At 46.9% G+C, this 17165-nt stretch overlaps 1 protein-coding gene across 2 annotated transcripts in view; it reads left to right on the forward strand.

The window, feature by feature from the left end:
* TMOD1 (tropomodulin 1) overlaps positions 1 to 17165 on the forward strand; it is a 33417-nt gene that overhangs the window by 11308 nt on the left and 4944 nt on the right. For both annotated transcript variants that reach the window (XM_026111155.2, XM_026111154.2), the window contains exons 2-8: positions 679 to 842; positions 3403 to 3559; positions 7500 to 7619; positions 12235 to 12324; positions 13332 to 13462; positions 15042 to 15149; positions 16662 to 16805. In XM_026111155.2, coding sequence (XP_025966940.1) covers positions 723 to 842; positions 3403 to 3559; positions 7500 to 7619; positions 12235 to 12324; positions 13332 to 13462; positions 15042 to 15149; positions 16662 to 16805 — 870 coding nt within the window. In that variant the 5' untranslated portion in view covers positions 679 to 722. The remainder of the gene's footprint in view (positions 1 to 678; positions 843 to 3402; positions 3560 to 7499; positions 7620 to 12234; positions 12325 to 13331; positions 13463 to 15041; positions 15150 to 16661; positions 16806 to 17165) is intronic.

The raw sequence follows: 17165 nt of genomic DNA on the forward strand, positions 1-17165 counted from the left end.
AGCGTGTTTCTGCCATTTCTCCTCTTGGCGGTTTGGTTTAGATGTAGACTAACACTTAGGTCATGTGCTTAGCTTGCAGCAGTGCACACACACATGTTGTTACCGTGAAGGTGGGTAGCTAAACAGCATGTTTAACCGGCTGTGTCTTGAACATGAGTGAATAATACCTCCTGATCTTGTGGCTTTAAGACACTGATCCGACAGGAAGAAGTGCTATACGCTGAGATCTGTGGCCTCCTGGAGATTTTCGGGACTCACGTGTATTCAGTGATGCTGTGATCTGTTTTTCTCACCTGGCCCCACTATCCACAGTGCTCTGCGCAGGATGGTGTTACCGAGGATTTGTACGGGTGCGGGGGTTGCAGCCGTTCTGATCTGTGGTTTGTTGTCCCTCAAGGAAATTAACACGTAGGTCATTTCGTTAAAATCTTACTACTTGGAGAAAGAAATCTCTAACTGGGCTCCTATACAAAGTACTTCCTCCCTGCCACCCTGTAAGTCTGTGATGGGGCCAGGGTTGTTACCCAGGTGCAGAACAGGGGCAGCGCCCTGAGCAATCTCGCCCAGCTGTGAAGCAGAAATCTTCTGCAGCGCTGTGATATTCAGCATTCTGCTACCAGCAGCACTGCAGTCTGTGTTTCATGTATTCAGTGTGATGCTTCTTGTTTTTCATTTCAGATCCTGTTTCAGTGTAAAAGTAAGGTTCACCAGACTCCTCTAAGATGTCTTACAGAAAGGAGCTAGAAAAATACCGAGACCTCGATGAAGACAAGATCCTTGGAGCTCTGACAGAGGAGGAGCTCAGGAAGTTAGAAAATGAACTTGAAGAGCTGGATCCTGATGTAAGTCATTTTTAAAAGACATTTTCCAGGTGGTAAATCTGAAGTAATTGTGGAAGAAGGTGGGCAAATGGGCCTATATTTAAGTGGGATATATTGCGCAGCCCATACTCAGTGCAAGGATGGAGGAAACTGGCCCCAGATGAACAGAAGCCGTTTCGCCATCAAGAGCACTGGCTCTGGGATGGGACTTTGCTCTTGTGATATTCCTCTGCCCTTGTTCCACCATGCATGCCAAGATGAGCATTTCTGGATCAATTGTTTGCGTTCTTTGGTCTCTGGGTTTCGTGGGCTGTTTCTAACTGATGGAAGTGAGGAGGCTGACACCAAGCCCCTGAAAGTCTGCCTCTGCTGATTTGCAGCACTGATGTGGGTCAGTGCTGGTGCAGGGCTGTGGGGAGGTTTTGCAGAAAGCAGTTGGGTCTGGTCCCCTTGCTGGAATGGGACTTGTAAAGTGACTGTCCCCTGGGGTGGGGAGTGTATGACACTTTTAGCGAGTGTATGTGTTTTTTATCTCGCGGCAAGGTGTTCTGAGATCTCTTGTCTAAGGGCGAAGGGAGGTCGTAGCAGATTATCCTGATACATCACAGTATTCCACCATAAAAGACCTGTTGTGTCTTGACCTTTCCTGAACTCTTTTATGTCTTACCTGTCTGTTTCCATGTTTTGTTTCTGGCTCAGTACTTAAACAGTCAGGATGTTGGAGCAAAAACTTAGGTGTTGTTTTATTGCTGCACAGCATCTTTTGCAACAGGGTCTTGGCCTGTACTTGGGGTTCTTACACCATCCTGACACAATTATGTTTTGGGAAGAGCTGTCCTAATAATTGGACATTTGCTACAAACTTGAGGAACCTAGACCTCTGCTCCTGATCAGGCCATTTTGGAGGAGGTGTTTTGGGTTTTGTGGGTTTTTTTTGCTATTATTATTTTTGCATTAGGAAACCTCAAGAGACCTCACTTTTCCTCCATTTAGGAAGAAAAGCAAATCCCAGAGTCTTGCAAAATGTGACAGTTGCTTTCTAGCCAACCTCCCAGCATCAGCAGGAGCTACACGTGTGCAAACACTGTGTATACGAGTGCCAAGCCATGATAACCTTTTGAAAGCAGTGTTATCCTGTGCCCATAGCAGGGGATGTGCAGAGCCAACTGGCAGGCCATTGGGTTATGGCAACACTAGATGAGGCTGGACACAGCCAAGTGAGAAATTGTTGCCACAACATCAACGTCTCTGGGGAAGTTAATGTCTCTGGGGAAAACAATGGGCAGTGTAGATTGCATCATCAGCGTTTTTAATCCCAGGTGTCAACACAGAAAAATAATTAGGTGGCAAGCAGTCTCCCAGGATTAGTTGTATGTGCTGGTAGGCTGATTCTGTGTCTTTAGAGGTAGCAGTAATCAGACAGCATTCAGTAAAAGATGCTGAAAAGTAAAATAATTGCAATCATCTGGCAGTATATGTATAGCCTGAATACTGGAGTTAAAATATGAAGATTGCATGGTGACTTCTCACAGTACAAAGCCAGAGGAAACATAGTGCATTAGAAGAGTTCTTCTGTGCTGTCCTCTAAAGCTGCCTAGGTCTAATTGCTTTTCATTATTTTTCCAGGCTTTCCACTAATACAGACTTACATTATTATGAATTCCTTTTATTATGCAGGCAAGGAAAAATCAACACTTGGTCCACTGTCATCTTGGATGTCTTAAAAAATAAATGTTGACTCCTACCCAACAAAGCTCTAAAGAACATGCTTAGTGTCAAATCTGGGAGTAGTCTTGCTTATTGCATTAAGGCTGTTCTATATTTAAATATAAGCAGGTGCTTACGTGCCATGTGTGTCAGGCACAAAGCAACTTCCCATGGTGGCTCGTGTCGCTGAATAACAGGGAGACATTTAGAAAAAGAGCTGAGGTTCACAGGGGTTTTATTCTGCAGTGGAGTTGTGGCCAGTCAGTCTGAAGTGACCTTCGCTATGAGATCCGACCCGTAGTTTTGGGATGGGCCATAAAAGGCAGAAAAGACCACCGTGACTTTCTGATTGGCTGTCAGAGACCACAGGATTTCTCTGAAATGGTTCTTGTTAGGCCCAGAGTGCATATCCTGTCGCCTCTGGTGATGCACGTTGGTACTTGGACAGGCACATAGGGAGGAGAAGCTCTGTCAAGTTTAGTAACTTGCTTCTAGCGCTGAAACAACTGCAAAGTAGCAGCAGAACTGGAGGGAGTGTGGAAAGAGGCCAGGAAGAGAAGAAAGTGATGGCTGAGAGCCCCTGAAGAAAGGGCTGGACCTCCTGCTGTAGAGAAACATCCTCTTTGCAGCATGGAGGTCTGGTAACAGCACTGTGCATATGAAATTTCATGCTGGAATGAGAAGGCGCACAGTATCTCTAGACTATATGGGAGTCAGCGGGGTTGGGTTGGGATCACGTTGATGCAATGAGAAGCAAAATATCCAGCGAGCCAAAAGGAAACAGTTCAATGAGGAAAATGGAGAAGGGAGAGAGTGGAATGGATGGGGACTGTGGTCTGCTAAAATAATCTGAGTTTCTCCCCTGTGTGTCTAGAACGCACTGCTGCCGGCAGGGCTCCGACAGAGGGACCAGACGCAAAAGCCACCAACTGGCCCGTTCAAAAGGGAGGAACTCATGGCCCACCTGGAAAAGCAGGCAAAAGATATTAAAGACAGAGAAGACCTGGTTCCTTTCACAGGAGAAAAGAGAGGTATGATCATCTTTCGCACCGTGCTGAGGGTGTCATGATGAAGGCAGAGTGCAGCAGGAGGCTGCTCTGCGTGCAGTGAGCCTGCTAGCATGGCAGAAGGGTTGTACCTGAGCCAGGGTTGTTAAGTCCTGCTCCGTTTTGACACCGGTGGGGTGGTGAATCTGCTCTATCTGCCGTATAGCCCAAGTACAGGCTGGCTGATAGATTGGGGTGTACCAGGAGGTGGGTGTTCATGCCGATTCGGGTACCACCCGGTGTGTTGTCAGGTGATGGGGTGAGGCTGTACCACTGTGCAGCATGTGTACTTCCTCATCTCATTGCAGCCGCATCCAGATCTGGGGAAAACATCTTCTGTCCTCTCTTATTCTTCCTCTGAGCTTACTGGGCTGTTCCCTGTCTACCCCTGTTGCCTTTCACGCTCCCTTCCTGCACCCTGACCTTCATCCTGGTACAGAGAAACTCCACAGCTCTGCACTCCCTTGTACCTCAGTGACGATGTTTCCAGCAGTTCCCTTCTAGTCTCAGCCCTGGCAAGACAACCCTCGCTTTCCAGCTCACTGCGGTTGTATGCTTCTGCCTTCCTACGCCATGCTCTGTCGCTGCTGATGCCGCCCCGCTTTCCTTGTCACTGGGGCCACGGACTGGCTCTGCCTCTCCTCTGTCGCCTTGTCCTGCCACCTCCCTGCCCATCCTCCTGTGACGTGCCCCGTTACTCAAAGCGCTTCCCTGCTCCCATCAGCACGCTGAATACCATCTCGTTTGACACATGGTCCAGACAGCCCTTGTCTGCGGGTGCCAGGGGATGCTCACCAGCTTTTTTTGCTTTTGTGTTCCCCCCTGCACCATGATCCCCCTCCAGCAGAAATTCCACTTGTGCACCGTTCTCTCTCCTGGTTGTCCTATGCCAAAACAGCAGAGGTGTACTGAAAACACGGGCACACGTGTATTACAGGTTCCCCAATGCAGTCTTTCTCAGAGCTGCCTACCTCTTCTCCCTAATGATCTGTATGCATCTGTGAGAGAGAGTTCATGTTTAAATCCGTCTGACTTAGTAAATCTTGAGGTGATATTTTTAGAAAAATGAGTTCTTCTTAGAAGAAGTAAATGAAAAGATTAAATTGAGTGCTGTGGGGAAGAGTAATTTAGCAGCTTTCAGCATATCTCAACCCAGCTTTATTTACCAGCCTTTCTAATACAGCAGAAGGTTACAGCGCTTTGCAGGAGAGGGAGATATTTAAGGAATTTCAGATCTTCAGCTTCTGTTATGGGTTAATTATATTTCCATCTGATCATCCAAAACACATTATACATAGTTTCAGTTGTGACTCTCTATGAGATGAGGACACTACTTATACTGAATGCAAGGCAGAGATGTTAAATTACTTGCTCACAGTTGTTGTAGAGCTGGCAATAAATCCTCAGATTTGACGTTCTGAGGGTAGTTTACCAGTTTGAACATCTTATGGGAGATGGCTCTCCACTCTCATGCTAGTGGACAGGGTAGGAGTTGATGTGTGCATACATGCTCTACTGTGATATATAAAGCTGTATTAGCACCATCAAATTTAGAAAAACAAACTTGTAGTTAAGAGTGATTGAAATACAAAATTGCTTAAAATTAAAACCCAGACATTTTGATGACAACGAGATGTCAAAAGGAGCTTTGTGTACAGGGCGGAATTAGTTTGTTCTGTTCCTTTTACTTCCTGCAGAACTGACCAGTCTTATTTAGTTCGTTAAGCAAAGTGTCCAGTGAGCAACTGGGAAGAAAACAATTGCAAGTATCTACACCAAGTCAGAGCTGATGGTGCCAGTCCTTTCCAAACGTTTCACTGCCAAATACCCAGAAGGTGTGTGAGCATACAGGCTCACATGACACTGCCTATTTTTGCTAGAACAGCTGCTTCACGGAAGGCAGATTCCTGCCCGCTTTGTCAAGGCAGCAGCACGCCGAGCGGAGACGAGCGGTTCCACAAAATGCTGTCCGTGGCAGCCTCTGTTTCGTACTGAGGCGGCCCAAAGCGCAGTTGCTTCTTCCTTCAGTCTAAATTTAGTTGCTTCTGTTTCTGTACGTCCCTGGGCAGTGGGATCTTTGTTTCTCTCCTTTGGCGTTGCTGACTCCGGTTTCAGAGAGTGGCCAGAAATAGTCCTGGCCGGCATTCCAGGCTGAGCGCTCTGCACTCGCTATCTCTGCAGTGATCCTGGACTGTTTCAGGGGAGGGGACCGCTCTGAAATGCTCTGGGATTCCTCCTCCTTCCTTCCGACCTGCAGCAGCACTGAATTTCACCAGCAGCCCACTCCCTGCCATGTTGCTCTAAAACACAGCGAATCTGTTTCTTTTCTTTGGTGGCGGGGGTGATTGCAGGCTTGTGCACTGTGGTGAAGTCCTGACGGACTCAGCTTCTGGCAAAGAGATGCACCAGCCTCTCAGATGTGAGGCGAGCGTAGGGATCAAGATGGGCATGTGAGGTTAGTGCCTGATATGCAATACTGGGGACAGCTGCCAGGGGTCGTGTCTTCTTAGAGGGACGGGCCATCTCCCGGACTGGCAGTAATGGAGGAGGCTCTGCCCACTGCATGCCGTGGGATGTCAGCTTCCCCTGAGGCTGGCTGGACAGCAGAAGACGTCCTTCTGCGAAGGATTGCTCTGCTTCCCAGGGCAGGAGAGTCTCCTTGTCCCACCAGCTGGAGCTGCAGAGCCTTGCTGATCGGAGCCTAGTGTGGTGGTGTGGCCAAAAGCATGGTTTAGTGGGTGACGTACCTGCCATTGCCCTCAGCTCAGGGTGTGAGGCAGCCACACCGGACGCCCATGCAGGAGAGCAGAGAGGACTACCGGGTTCCCCAAGGAAGGACAGGCAAGGAGATGCCAATGTGCGGAGCAATCAGGAGCTGGGAGCAGTGATGCTCTGCAGTTAACCTCATGCCGTGCCCTGTGCGTCTCCTGCTCCATTGGGATGGAAGAGCACTGCAGCGTTCGGAGGTGGACGGGAGCTACCTCTCTCACTGCACAGCCCCTTGTTCATTGCTGAGTTTGGAGTTTGTGCAGTGACTGTTGGGAAAAGGCCACAAGTGAGTTTCCTGTCAGCTGAGGCAGCAGCGAGTGGCTTCGTGTTATCAAATAGCAACAGTACCCTTCGCTTTGCACCTTTGACTGCGGGGAAAAAGCAGGTTTCTTGGCCTGCTGGCAGCCCGCAGTCGAGAGCATCAAGGTCCCCATCAGGTATGCCCTCTGCTTCCCGCCCCTCTGCCCTGGCGTCCCCTGCAGCGGTGTTGAGCCAGACCAGCTGCCCATGCCTGCTCCTCCTCGGGTCTCTGCTGCCCACATGCACACGTGGCAACCGACTGCTGTCCTTGCCCACCACTGGTTCTCCATCGCTTTCTTCCCACCTTCATTTCAGAAAAAGGCCATCTGCTCTGCCCCTGTGCATTTGGATTTAGCAGCAGCAACTCTTAGAGACAGGGGTGATCCAGGACAGCGCCTTATCCAGCCCACTTGGCTTTCCTCTTTCATCCAGATGTTGGCAAGAGTGCATCCCTTTTACACATCTGTGATGCAGCCTTCAAATAAGTGAAGTCTTGCCAGGCCAGACTGAGTGTGTCTGACTCCTGTATGTTCAAAAGTCATTATACTGTGGAAATGTACTATTAGGCTTTGTAGGTGCAGCCATCCACTCTGGTAAACGAATCCAGCTGTACAGCTGGAGGTGTCTGGCAGGTCCCTCCTGGCATACACCACAGTTGAGCCAGACTGAGCTAAACTGGAGCGATTCAGTACCTTTCCTGATTTTTTTCTAGGTTATTCTGCCTGCTCCATGTCTTGTGCACTGTGTGAATTTCACCTGATGGAAATTGCACCTGCACAGCTAGTAAAATCCTGCTTTGCAGTTGTGAAACAGATGCTATAACTACATTGAGAGTGACCTCACTTTGTGTTTATAGGAAAAGCTTGGATCCCCAAGCAGAAGCCAATGGATCCTGTTTTGGAAAGTGTGACTTTGGAGCCAGAACTGGAGGAAGCCCTTGCTAATGCCTCTGATGCAGAGCTCTGTGACATTGCTGGTAACATAGTTTCACATGAATCAGGGTTTGGGTTACTTAACTACTGATTTTTTCCTTCGTTGGGCTTCTTTGGTGGGAAATGAGTGAATGAGCTTTTTGCTGCTTTATCTGAATGCTGTTAGTTCCTACAGGATTTATTTGTTCATTAGAAAGGGAATGTATATTTAAAGTTTCTTTCAGCCTAGCAACCCCATCTGATTTAATCAGGAGCATGAACCAAAGATGAATAAGAAGATAAAGGATTTATCAAGGGAATGGAATACCATGTTCAATGTCTTCTCTCGTCTCTGCCATTGAATCTTGCAAATTGCAGCCTGTCACCTTCAGGAGCACAGCTATCTTTAAGCCAAAACTTTAGGCTTGTGCAACCCATTCAAGGAGCTGCCAGGTTAGGGCAGTCTTTCAAAGAGTGCTCAGGGCTTCTGTTTGTCAAAGGGCTTTTCCAACACATTTTGAAGATACTGGTTTCCTGCAATTCATGTGGTCAGTCAGTTCTGTGAGCATTAGCTACATAGGAAAATGAAAAAGTTCATGTACTTAATGGTGGCTGAGAAGCAAGTTGGAATGAATTAATGAGCAGACTAGCAGGGCCTAGACCATTGCATATATTCTGTGTATATGAGAGTGCTCTTAAAACTAGCACAGCAGGATGCAAGAAGAATCAGTGACTTAAATTTCGCTATGACAAATGCAAATGCCAGTTCAGCTGCACAGTCTTAACAATGGTTTGGCCTCTGGAACAAATTCCTGGGGAAGGGGATAGAGTTTCCGTTTTCTTTTTCATGGTGGGAGGAGGTGCTTTTTTCAGATAGGTTACTGGAATTCCCTGTGTTGTGTGGGAGATCCGTCTGGGACATCTAATGGCCTTTAAATCTATAGCCTCTCCCTGAAGAAGGTATCTGCTGTGCAGACCTGTGTGGAAGATCTACCACCTGCCAAGGGAGCTGAACTGCTTATTAGCAGCTGTGTGCACTTGACCACAAGCTGATTTGCCTGTGAAATACCTGCAGCCAGTACCCAAGTAAGCTGGTATAAAGATGTTGTCTTGGTCTTTCCCTTGTTGCAGAGTTCATGCTCTCTATCCTGCGGTTGCTAGGGGCTGCTCTGTGCTGTGCTGAGACACGCAGACCTTCAGCTGTGGCACAGACATCGCTAAGACTCTGTTTTGAGTGCAGGGAGCAAATGCCAGCTGGGGTAGCTGGAGGCCCTGCAGTGTGGAGACTGCTATGACTTGCTCGTGTGGCTGCCTCGACTGAGAACTGGGTGAAAGATTAATAGCAGAAGTGGGTTTTGCTCTGCTAAACCACTGGGACAGTTTCTTCAAGCCTAGAGATAAAGTCACTTAATCCTAGCAGTGTGACCAGAAGGAACAGCTTCTCCTCGGTCTTTTCATGCAGACCTGAAGCTGGCAGTTGCTTCTAGGCGAAGGGTGATGACATTGGCATGTCTCATTATTAATGACTGAATGCTCACATTCCCTCAGGATACCCCAGTTGTGCACAGGATCTCGGCAGCGCTGGTGGCAGGGCCCTCTGAAGGTCTCCAGTCCAACCCTCTGCTCACAACAGGGCTGTCCCCAGTCCTAGGTCAGGGTGGCCATGGCTTTGTACAACAACATCTGGAAACTCCCCAAGGATGGAGACCTCCCACCTGCCTGGTGCCCTGTCCCGGGGCTGCACCACCCTCCTGGGGAAGGAGTATCCAACCTGAACCTGCAGGGCTGCAATCTGTGGCTGTTACTGCTTGTTATATCCCCTGGTACCACCAAGGGTTTGGCTCCACTGGCTTTGTAGTCAGCTGTGAGATCCCCAGCTTAGAGCCAGCTGTTCGATAGATTAGTTCCCCGGACTAACCAAGCCCAGAGATCTGTTGTGCTTGGTGCTGTACAAACAGAGGAGGACAGGCATGGTCCCCACTCTGAGGATTTTAAGCTTCAGTTCTGGTTAGATTAAAGCAGTGTACCACTGTTGCTTTTCAGGACACTTTACTTGAGTGGAGGTGACTCCCCGCAGGCCTCCTCGCCCTGCCACATTAGAAATGGCAATATTGGTGTCTTGCTGGGGCTTGCGGTGTAGCCTTAGCTCTGCGACTGAGACAGGGTGCCTTGGCCAGAGGAGTGTGAACATCTCAGTGTTGCTTTAACACGTTTACATGTGTCCCCTGCTGGTCTGGCAGTCGATTAATAACCCTGTGCTACTGGTTTCTCCTTCCAGTTCTGTCCCCTTCAGGTGTCCATACTCCCTGACGACTTCCTTCTTGCTAGAAGACTGTAGGTGGGAAGCCTGTAGGATAACCACATTAACCTGACTCCTGCTGCTGCATAGTATCACATTCAGGCGTAGCAATGAATTACTGCATTAAGGCTTCCAGCGTGCTCTGGCCAAGCATTTCATTTCTTGGTTTTGCCTTTTTTCTGTGCTTGTAACGTCCTATAAATCCTACTCCATAAAATATGGTTTACTAAGCTCCAAACCTGCGAAGTGATTATTTTCATACAGAAATGCTATTTAGGGCAGTTTTTAGTGCAGTCTCCCTGTAATTTTTGGGAGAATACCCTTGAAATGGCAGCAAGAGAACTGATGTGATACAAGCTGTGCTGAAATCTCAGTAGTGACAGCGACAGCGTTGCTTTTTCCAAGTCTGCTAAGACTGTTAAACAGCTTCTGCCTATTTAGCAGGGCTCATTGTCTGCCTTGACGTGTTTGATCCTGTCTTTGGCAAGCCCGGCTGGGCTGCCCTTGTGCATGCTGGCTCTCTGCAAGTCCTGGAAGGGCTCTTGGTTTTTCCAGTGCCTTTGGTCAACTGCAGGAGGCTCAACTGGATGCTCTGAGTTCAGCTTTGAGTGTCCTTGGACAACACATGATAAGCACTAGACTTCCAAACAGCAGATCCCTCTTACCTACCAGCACAAACCCTAAAAAAACCCATAAACCTTTAAAAAAACCCAAGATCATAATAGTATATCCTTTCCTCTATCTGTTTGCAGTCCAGATATCCCCAGGTGTGGCTGGTGGAGCAGTTTTGTTATCAAAGCAAGCTGTGTTTGGGGGTGTGCGTGCGTGTGCGTGTCTCCGAAATTCTGAGTCCACGAATTATTTTCCCTAGCAGTGTTGCAATTCTGAAAATTTGGGCCGTGAGCACATAGCAGAGAAGAAGGCCAGTTAAAAAACAGGCAGACAAATGCACTCAGAGTTCCCGTACTCACTCAGATTTTCAGATGGGGACTGCTTGGCTCTGTGAAATCCACCTGGGGACATGTTGTGGGGGAAGTGGATGGTGGTGTTCCCTGATGCCCTTGCTGTGGGCACCCTGGCTCAAACAGCCAGGACCTGCGAGTGTGACGAGCTATGACCACATGAGACATCATTCACATAAGTGACAAATTGCCAGATGAAGGGCCCCAGAGGGAGCCTCGCTGCTTCTGCAATTCCCCGTGCTTCTTGGCACTGAGAAAATGGTGACTATTAGGTGCCAACCAAGCATAACAAGAACAGCTTGTGGAAAATAAAAGTTCACTGGTGGTTGCATACTTGAATTTTAGGCAGAGATTTGCCCTTTATTTTTCCTAACCACTGTGAGCTCAAGACATATTCATAAATGTCTATTCATAGCAAATATCTACATGTATGCAACTTTCTGTAGAGGGTCACATACCTATTTAAAAAAAAGATCGAAACCTCATTTTATTTCTAAACACAAACTTTCTGTGAGGAGCAGGGTTATTTTTATAAGAATCTTTGCCCAAATGTTTCTAGCCATTGGCTTCTCGCTCTTCATTAGCAGCTAGCAAGATTGTCAGCAGACCCCATAGGACTGTTGCTATGTATATTTGCGTTTTGGTTTTGTAGTCATGAGATTGAGATGCACACATTGTCAGATATTTGGCTTTTGTGCTTTTGCAGTCTTTGAATTGTATTTGTACCATCACTTTCTGTATTTCAACAAACCAGTGCAGCCTTAGATTCTCAAAATGTCAACTTTCAATTATTAAAGAGCACAAAGGTCAGTTCAAAGCCACCCCTGCTTTTTGCTGAGCAGAAACAGAATATGCACTGCTGAAGTTCAGGGACTGTCATGCAGTAGCTTGCTGTCTGAGAGTTATTTGTCTGAGAATCTCTTGGTTCTGAGTGTGTCGCAGCTAATTTCAGAAACAGGATTATAGCAAAGTGTGGCACACTCCCAGGTGTACAAGGGTGCTGAGGGTGTGCAGACTCCTGCTGGACTGGACCTTAGATTAAATCCTACTGATGGCATTTTTTTATTTCACTGCTTTTACATGATGCTTTACCAAGGCTGCTATTGAGAAACCTCAGCTGTTTGTCTGTTTGCTGTCCACAAGACAGTGGTTCCTCTTCTCCTATAAATCAAACTGCTCTTGCATAAAAAGGAGCACAGTTGAGCCCTGTTGTATATTAATGAGAGCTGGGCGATTTGTTCCCACTTTGTATGTTGTTCTGTGCTTGTACAGAAAAAGGTAATGTCCTATTGACACCCATCCTGAGCAGCTCTGGAAGAACTGGCATGCATGCAGATGTGACATATAAAAAGGCGCATCTTTTCCTGGCTTTGGAGTCTGCAATATCTCAGGTTGTTTTCTCCTTTTCTTTTACTGCAGCCATCCTTGGCATGCACACCTTGATGAGTAACCAGCAGTACTATGAGGCACTGGGGAGCAGCACAATAGTGAACAAAGAAGGGCTCAACAGTAAGTGATTTAGAGTGCTTAACGATCTGCATGCAGGTATTTGGCTGCCAGTTTTGAAGCTGCTAGCAGAGAAAAAGTGGGAATTACTTTTAGGCTGCGGATTGGTTTTTATTTTCTTTGTACTCCTGCCACTCACGCCAAGCTTTTGTGTGAGTGAAGACCCTTTCCTTGGCTGGAGCACAGTTGCTACAGCTGTGCAGTCCTGAGTCGGTGCATTTGGGAAAACCATTTCTTCTGCAGTCTGCCGTCTCCTGGTGTTCAGCTTGGGAAATGCCTGTCCTGTGACTGTGGAGAGGCTGGGTGTTCACAGGAGAGCTGCTGGGGCAGAAGCAATTCTCCCAAGAGACATTTCAAAACACTCCCTCCTCCCAGGCTAACAGGGAAGGTAACTGGAAACGTTCGAGTTTTAATGCACTTTGACCAGGAAATGTGTCTCTTGGTTGATCATTCCAAGCAGAATGATTTCTTCATGTCAAAACTAAAACAAGTGACTTTTAAGAGGAGATGAAAACATTTCTTCTCTCTCACTCTTTTCTTGCAAGTGAAACCTCAGAGGGGGGAAGGGAACCATTCAGATAGTCTGTGGCTCCCAGAAGATTTTACAGTGCTGTAGCCATTGCTCATCACCTCCCCATAGACCTTGGAGTGTCCTCTAAGGCTTCTCAGCTGAGGAGTTAAACAGCCAGGAGCTAGTGTGGGCTGCAGAACAGTCCCACACAGGCAGTACGACTGTAGTCACCCAGTTTGGGACCCTGAGGGCATTTAGCAGCAGCCCCTGGCTGTGTTGTGCAAGTTGGCCCCTGTGCCTGGCAATGTTTCTGGACTTGCACGGGTATAGGTGGAGCTGCCAAGTGCTCGTGCAATCTTTGCATCTCATGTGCTTGCAGCATTTGCCAGGTCATACGCCTCCTTCCCAACACTGCTTCTGGAAGAGGAAAAACACACCTAAAGAGCATGGCAGTCCTGCAGGTATTTTGGGTTTTGCATGTTTTGCTTTTCACTTGCAGGTGTGATTAAGCCCACACAGTACAAACCAGTTCCAGATGAAGAACCAAACTCAACAGATGTGGAAGAGACTCTGAAACGAATACAAAACAACGACCCTGACCTTGAGGAAGTCAACCTTAATAATATTAGGGTATTTGCTCCTTCCTACTCTATTGCCTTACTAGCAAGAGCAAACGTTTGAAACACAGCAGAAACCAAGTGTGTTGTGTTGCACAGAGTAATGGCATAACACTGTGTGTAGCTGGGTGCCATGTATGAAACGCCAGTGCTTTCCGTCTCTCTGGGGCTGGAGGGGTCGTTACCTGCTGGGTGATAAATGGTGTGGAGTCAGTAGCAGGAGATGTCTGCAAGAGCTGAGCTGTGTTAAGGGCAGTTTGAGAAACCCATCTCCAGGCTGTCTGATTAAAGGTGTTTTAAGTTGTTTTTAATAGTTTTGTCAGCCTCTTGGTGGAGTGGCAGTTCATGGAAGATAAAATAGTGGGAGGAAAAAGGCTTCATAGTCTTGATGTCATGAAAAATGAAGAAACCTCCATTATTGCTTGTATCTCTGTCCACCTCCCCCTCACCCGCCCTTCACTGGAAATCGTTTACTTCTTGTAGAAAGCAAATCGTGGCACAGCACAACCTTTTGTGTTGCCTCTGGAACACATACACATGCTAAACAGTACAGTTTCCATTTACCCTCTTTAATTCCAGTCCACTGAGGACCCTGTCTCACGAGGTTTGTTAAATGATGACATATTCAAATAGCAGGAACGTGGTTAACTGCATGTGCACAGCAAAAACACGTGTGCCCAGCCATTTTCACCTGTCTGTAGTGAAAAGATTTTTACTTCAATGTTTTCAGCTGCGGCCAATGAATGTGCCTTAAGGACATCAGGCTTACAAAAACCAGACACTTCTTTTTGTGTTAGACTTGTGATTTTGGGGACATACTTCAGAAAACTGGGGAGTGGAGGTGGAAGAGATGATAGTCTGCTTAGCTCTGCGTTATCTGCAGATGGCTTTGATTATAGGTTTTTCCACACTGTGTGGTCCAAGGTAAGAAATCTAAGCTGGGGATACAGCTTAAAATCTTAGACAGCTGAAAATTGTCTGCATCTGAAAAGGGTATATAAAATCTCTGATGAGTGAAAAATACTCATTTTATAAAGAACTCAAAATAGGCAGCATGGATTTATTTTCTGGGCTGAGACAGGATGGCAAATGTTAGTCTGAAAGGAATTGTATAAAGCAGTATTGAACAAAGGAGAAATATTCCTGAACATGACATGAATGTTGTTCAGAGCTGTCATTAGTATTAAAAAGCACAGTAGCAGTGCTTTATAGGCTCATGGATCCTAGTTACGTGCATCCCCACAACACCTTGGTTGGTGAGTAGCTGAGTTTCTGGACAGTGAAACTGAACAGGAGAGACATTAGACCTTCCAGTCAAGGCAGTGAGCTATCAGCAGAGTGGGAAGTAGGATGAAGACATTCCCACAGTTCTTAGGCCATGATGACTTTAGATAGAGAACTTTTAAAAACATGTATCATTTCCTTCATGAATTACCTGAGTGTATTTGGTAATGGTTGCAGCTTGATTGTGATAGTTAGTCGATAATAATTTTAAAATATTGTTTAAATATAAAAGATTTGTTCCAGTCATGTACCACAAACATGAAGACAGATGAGGGCCTAACACACGTTTTCTGTGTTTCTTTTCACAGAATATTCCCATCCCAACTTTAAAAGCCTGTGCTGAAGCACTGAAGAACAACACCTATGTAAAGAAGTTCAGTATAGTTGGAACAAGGAGCAATGATCCGGTTGCTTTTGTAAGTGCTGTATCACATAGGCTATTCGTTATGAGGAAGTTGTCACATGACTTGTTCTTGGGCAAGGTATTTTCAGAGTTACTTATTGCTGCTTTTATATGTTACATTGCATTTGGCATGTTCTGCACTTTTGCCGCAAGCATTTCAGTTTCACAAGCATTAATGAAAGCAAGCAATAGACAGACTCCACTTTCTTCAGCTCATTTTTCCACAGTGGAGATTTCAAGTTCTTTATTCCAGGACACAATCCTTTAATCCTATTAGATGTCATATTTGTCCTTAAGAATCTCCCAGGAGAAGTGTGGTAGACAAGAACTGACTTCCTAGTGATATATTTTGAAAAAGTCTAAGAAGAAATTTTTCTGTTTCTGTTCATCATACATCATACTCCATTTACTCTTGTTTGTATAAAGCTGTATGCCGCTGTGTGCACATCCTTCCTGCTCAGTGCGTGCATATTCTTCAGCTCTGTTTCATGTTCATATGCATATATAAGGTAGCTCACCTGTCCCTCCTGCTACCTGCTCTTCCCACCAGTCCTTCAGCTGCCTGCCACATGTCGTCCAGCCCCGTGCTGGAGTGTCTCAGCCTACATAATGAAATAAAGAGAGTGAGAGAGTGAACCTGAATGTGAGCCTCTCTGTCCCTGCTGCTTTATGATTAGATCTCCCCCAGAGCCAGCCTGGCGAGTCCAGGGAATAGTTCACACTCCAGGCACTGCTTTGAACTTGCAGCATGGGTGAGACTGCTCCCAGGCTGCATCGTGGCACAGTCCACCGGCATGATCACAGGAGACCTGATATCGCTCTTCACCTGACAACCCAGGCAATCCTTTCCTACCTCCACACACACGTGCAAACCGTGTTCTGGTCCTTCTGCTTCATGATATAGATGAGGCAGCTTATGAAGTAAGATTATTAGATCTGGTGGCAGAACTTGGGTGTCTGGGAGTGTGCCAACCCACTTCTGGACTTAAACGCTGAGGGAAGCAAGAGAGATAATATGGTTGTGATGATGCTTGGAAGAAAGCCTTAGATGTGGAGAATCCCCTTCTGCCCAAGACAGACGTTCCTCTCTCTGACTGCTGTGACAGGAAGCCTTTCAGCTCTGTGCAAAAGGAGCAGTGCAGGGAGGGAATGGACCAGGCAGGAGCTAAGGCTGAGGCCATCCAATCCTCCCAGCCATCACCATGCTGGCTGTAGAAAAGGGACAAACGAAGCTTGCAGGACAGAAGTGTGTGTGGACTGCACCTTTTGGGGTGGGCCTAAACACTTCTTCAATGAGATATTGCTGTAGCCTCCAGTACATTCACATTTGAGAATCCCCCTGAGACAGGAGGGAAGTCCTTTCTTCTTGCCCAGAGCTGTCCCTCTTGGTGGCAGTGGAAACACACACCATCCAAGGTCCTCCAGGAATCTTCCAGATGAGAAGAGAATTGAGCCCATGTCCCTCTGGGGTGCTTTGAACCTCCTTGCCTAACTGCTAGCTATTCCTGTGTATCTCTGATGGCAGGCACTGGCAGAAATGCTGAAGGCGAATAACACGTTGAAGACCCTGAATGTTGAGTCAAACTTCATTTCTGGGTCAGGGATCTTGGCTGTTGTTGAAGCACTCCAGTATAACACATCACTCATAGAGCTTCGAATCGACAACCAGGTAAAGCATGCATGAGCAGGAATGCTGGTCAAGTAAAGGTGTCCTGATTGTGAGAAATCAAGTGGCTGGTCAAAGTGGGTGGCGACTGCCTGCTGCCACTGTCAGTTTGCTTTGGAGAGGTTTCAGCCCTTTGTCTTGCTGCAGCTCCTGGACAGTTTTTGATGCTACCTACAATAATTAACAAATACTGCAGTAGTGCAAGATGCTTTCTGTGTTCCCAGTGCTGCGCTGAGAATGCAGCAATGCACTTGTCCACTATCACACCCTGGTCTGCACTCTGGGCCAAGGGGCTTAAATAATAATAATAGGTATTTAGTAAAACTGAATATTTTACTATGAAGCAGGGAAACAGAAGGTACC

This window comes from Dromaius novaehollandiae, chromosome Z (assembly GCF_036370855.1).
Source record: "Dromaius novaehollandiae isolate bDroNov1 chromosome Z, bDroNov1.hap1, whole genome shotgun sequence".
Lineage (NCBI taxonomy): Eukaryota > Metazoa > Chordata > Aves > Casuariiformes > Dromaiidae > Dromaius > Dromaius novaehollandiae.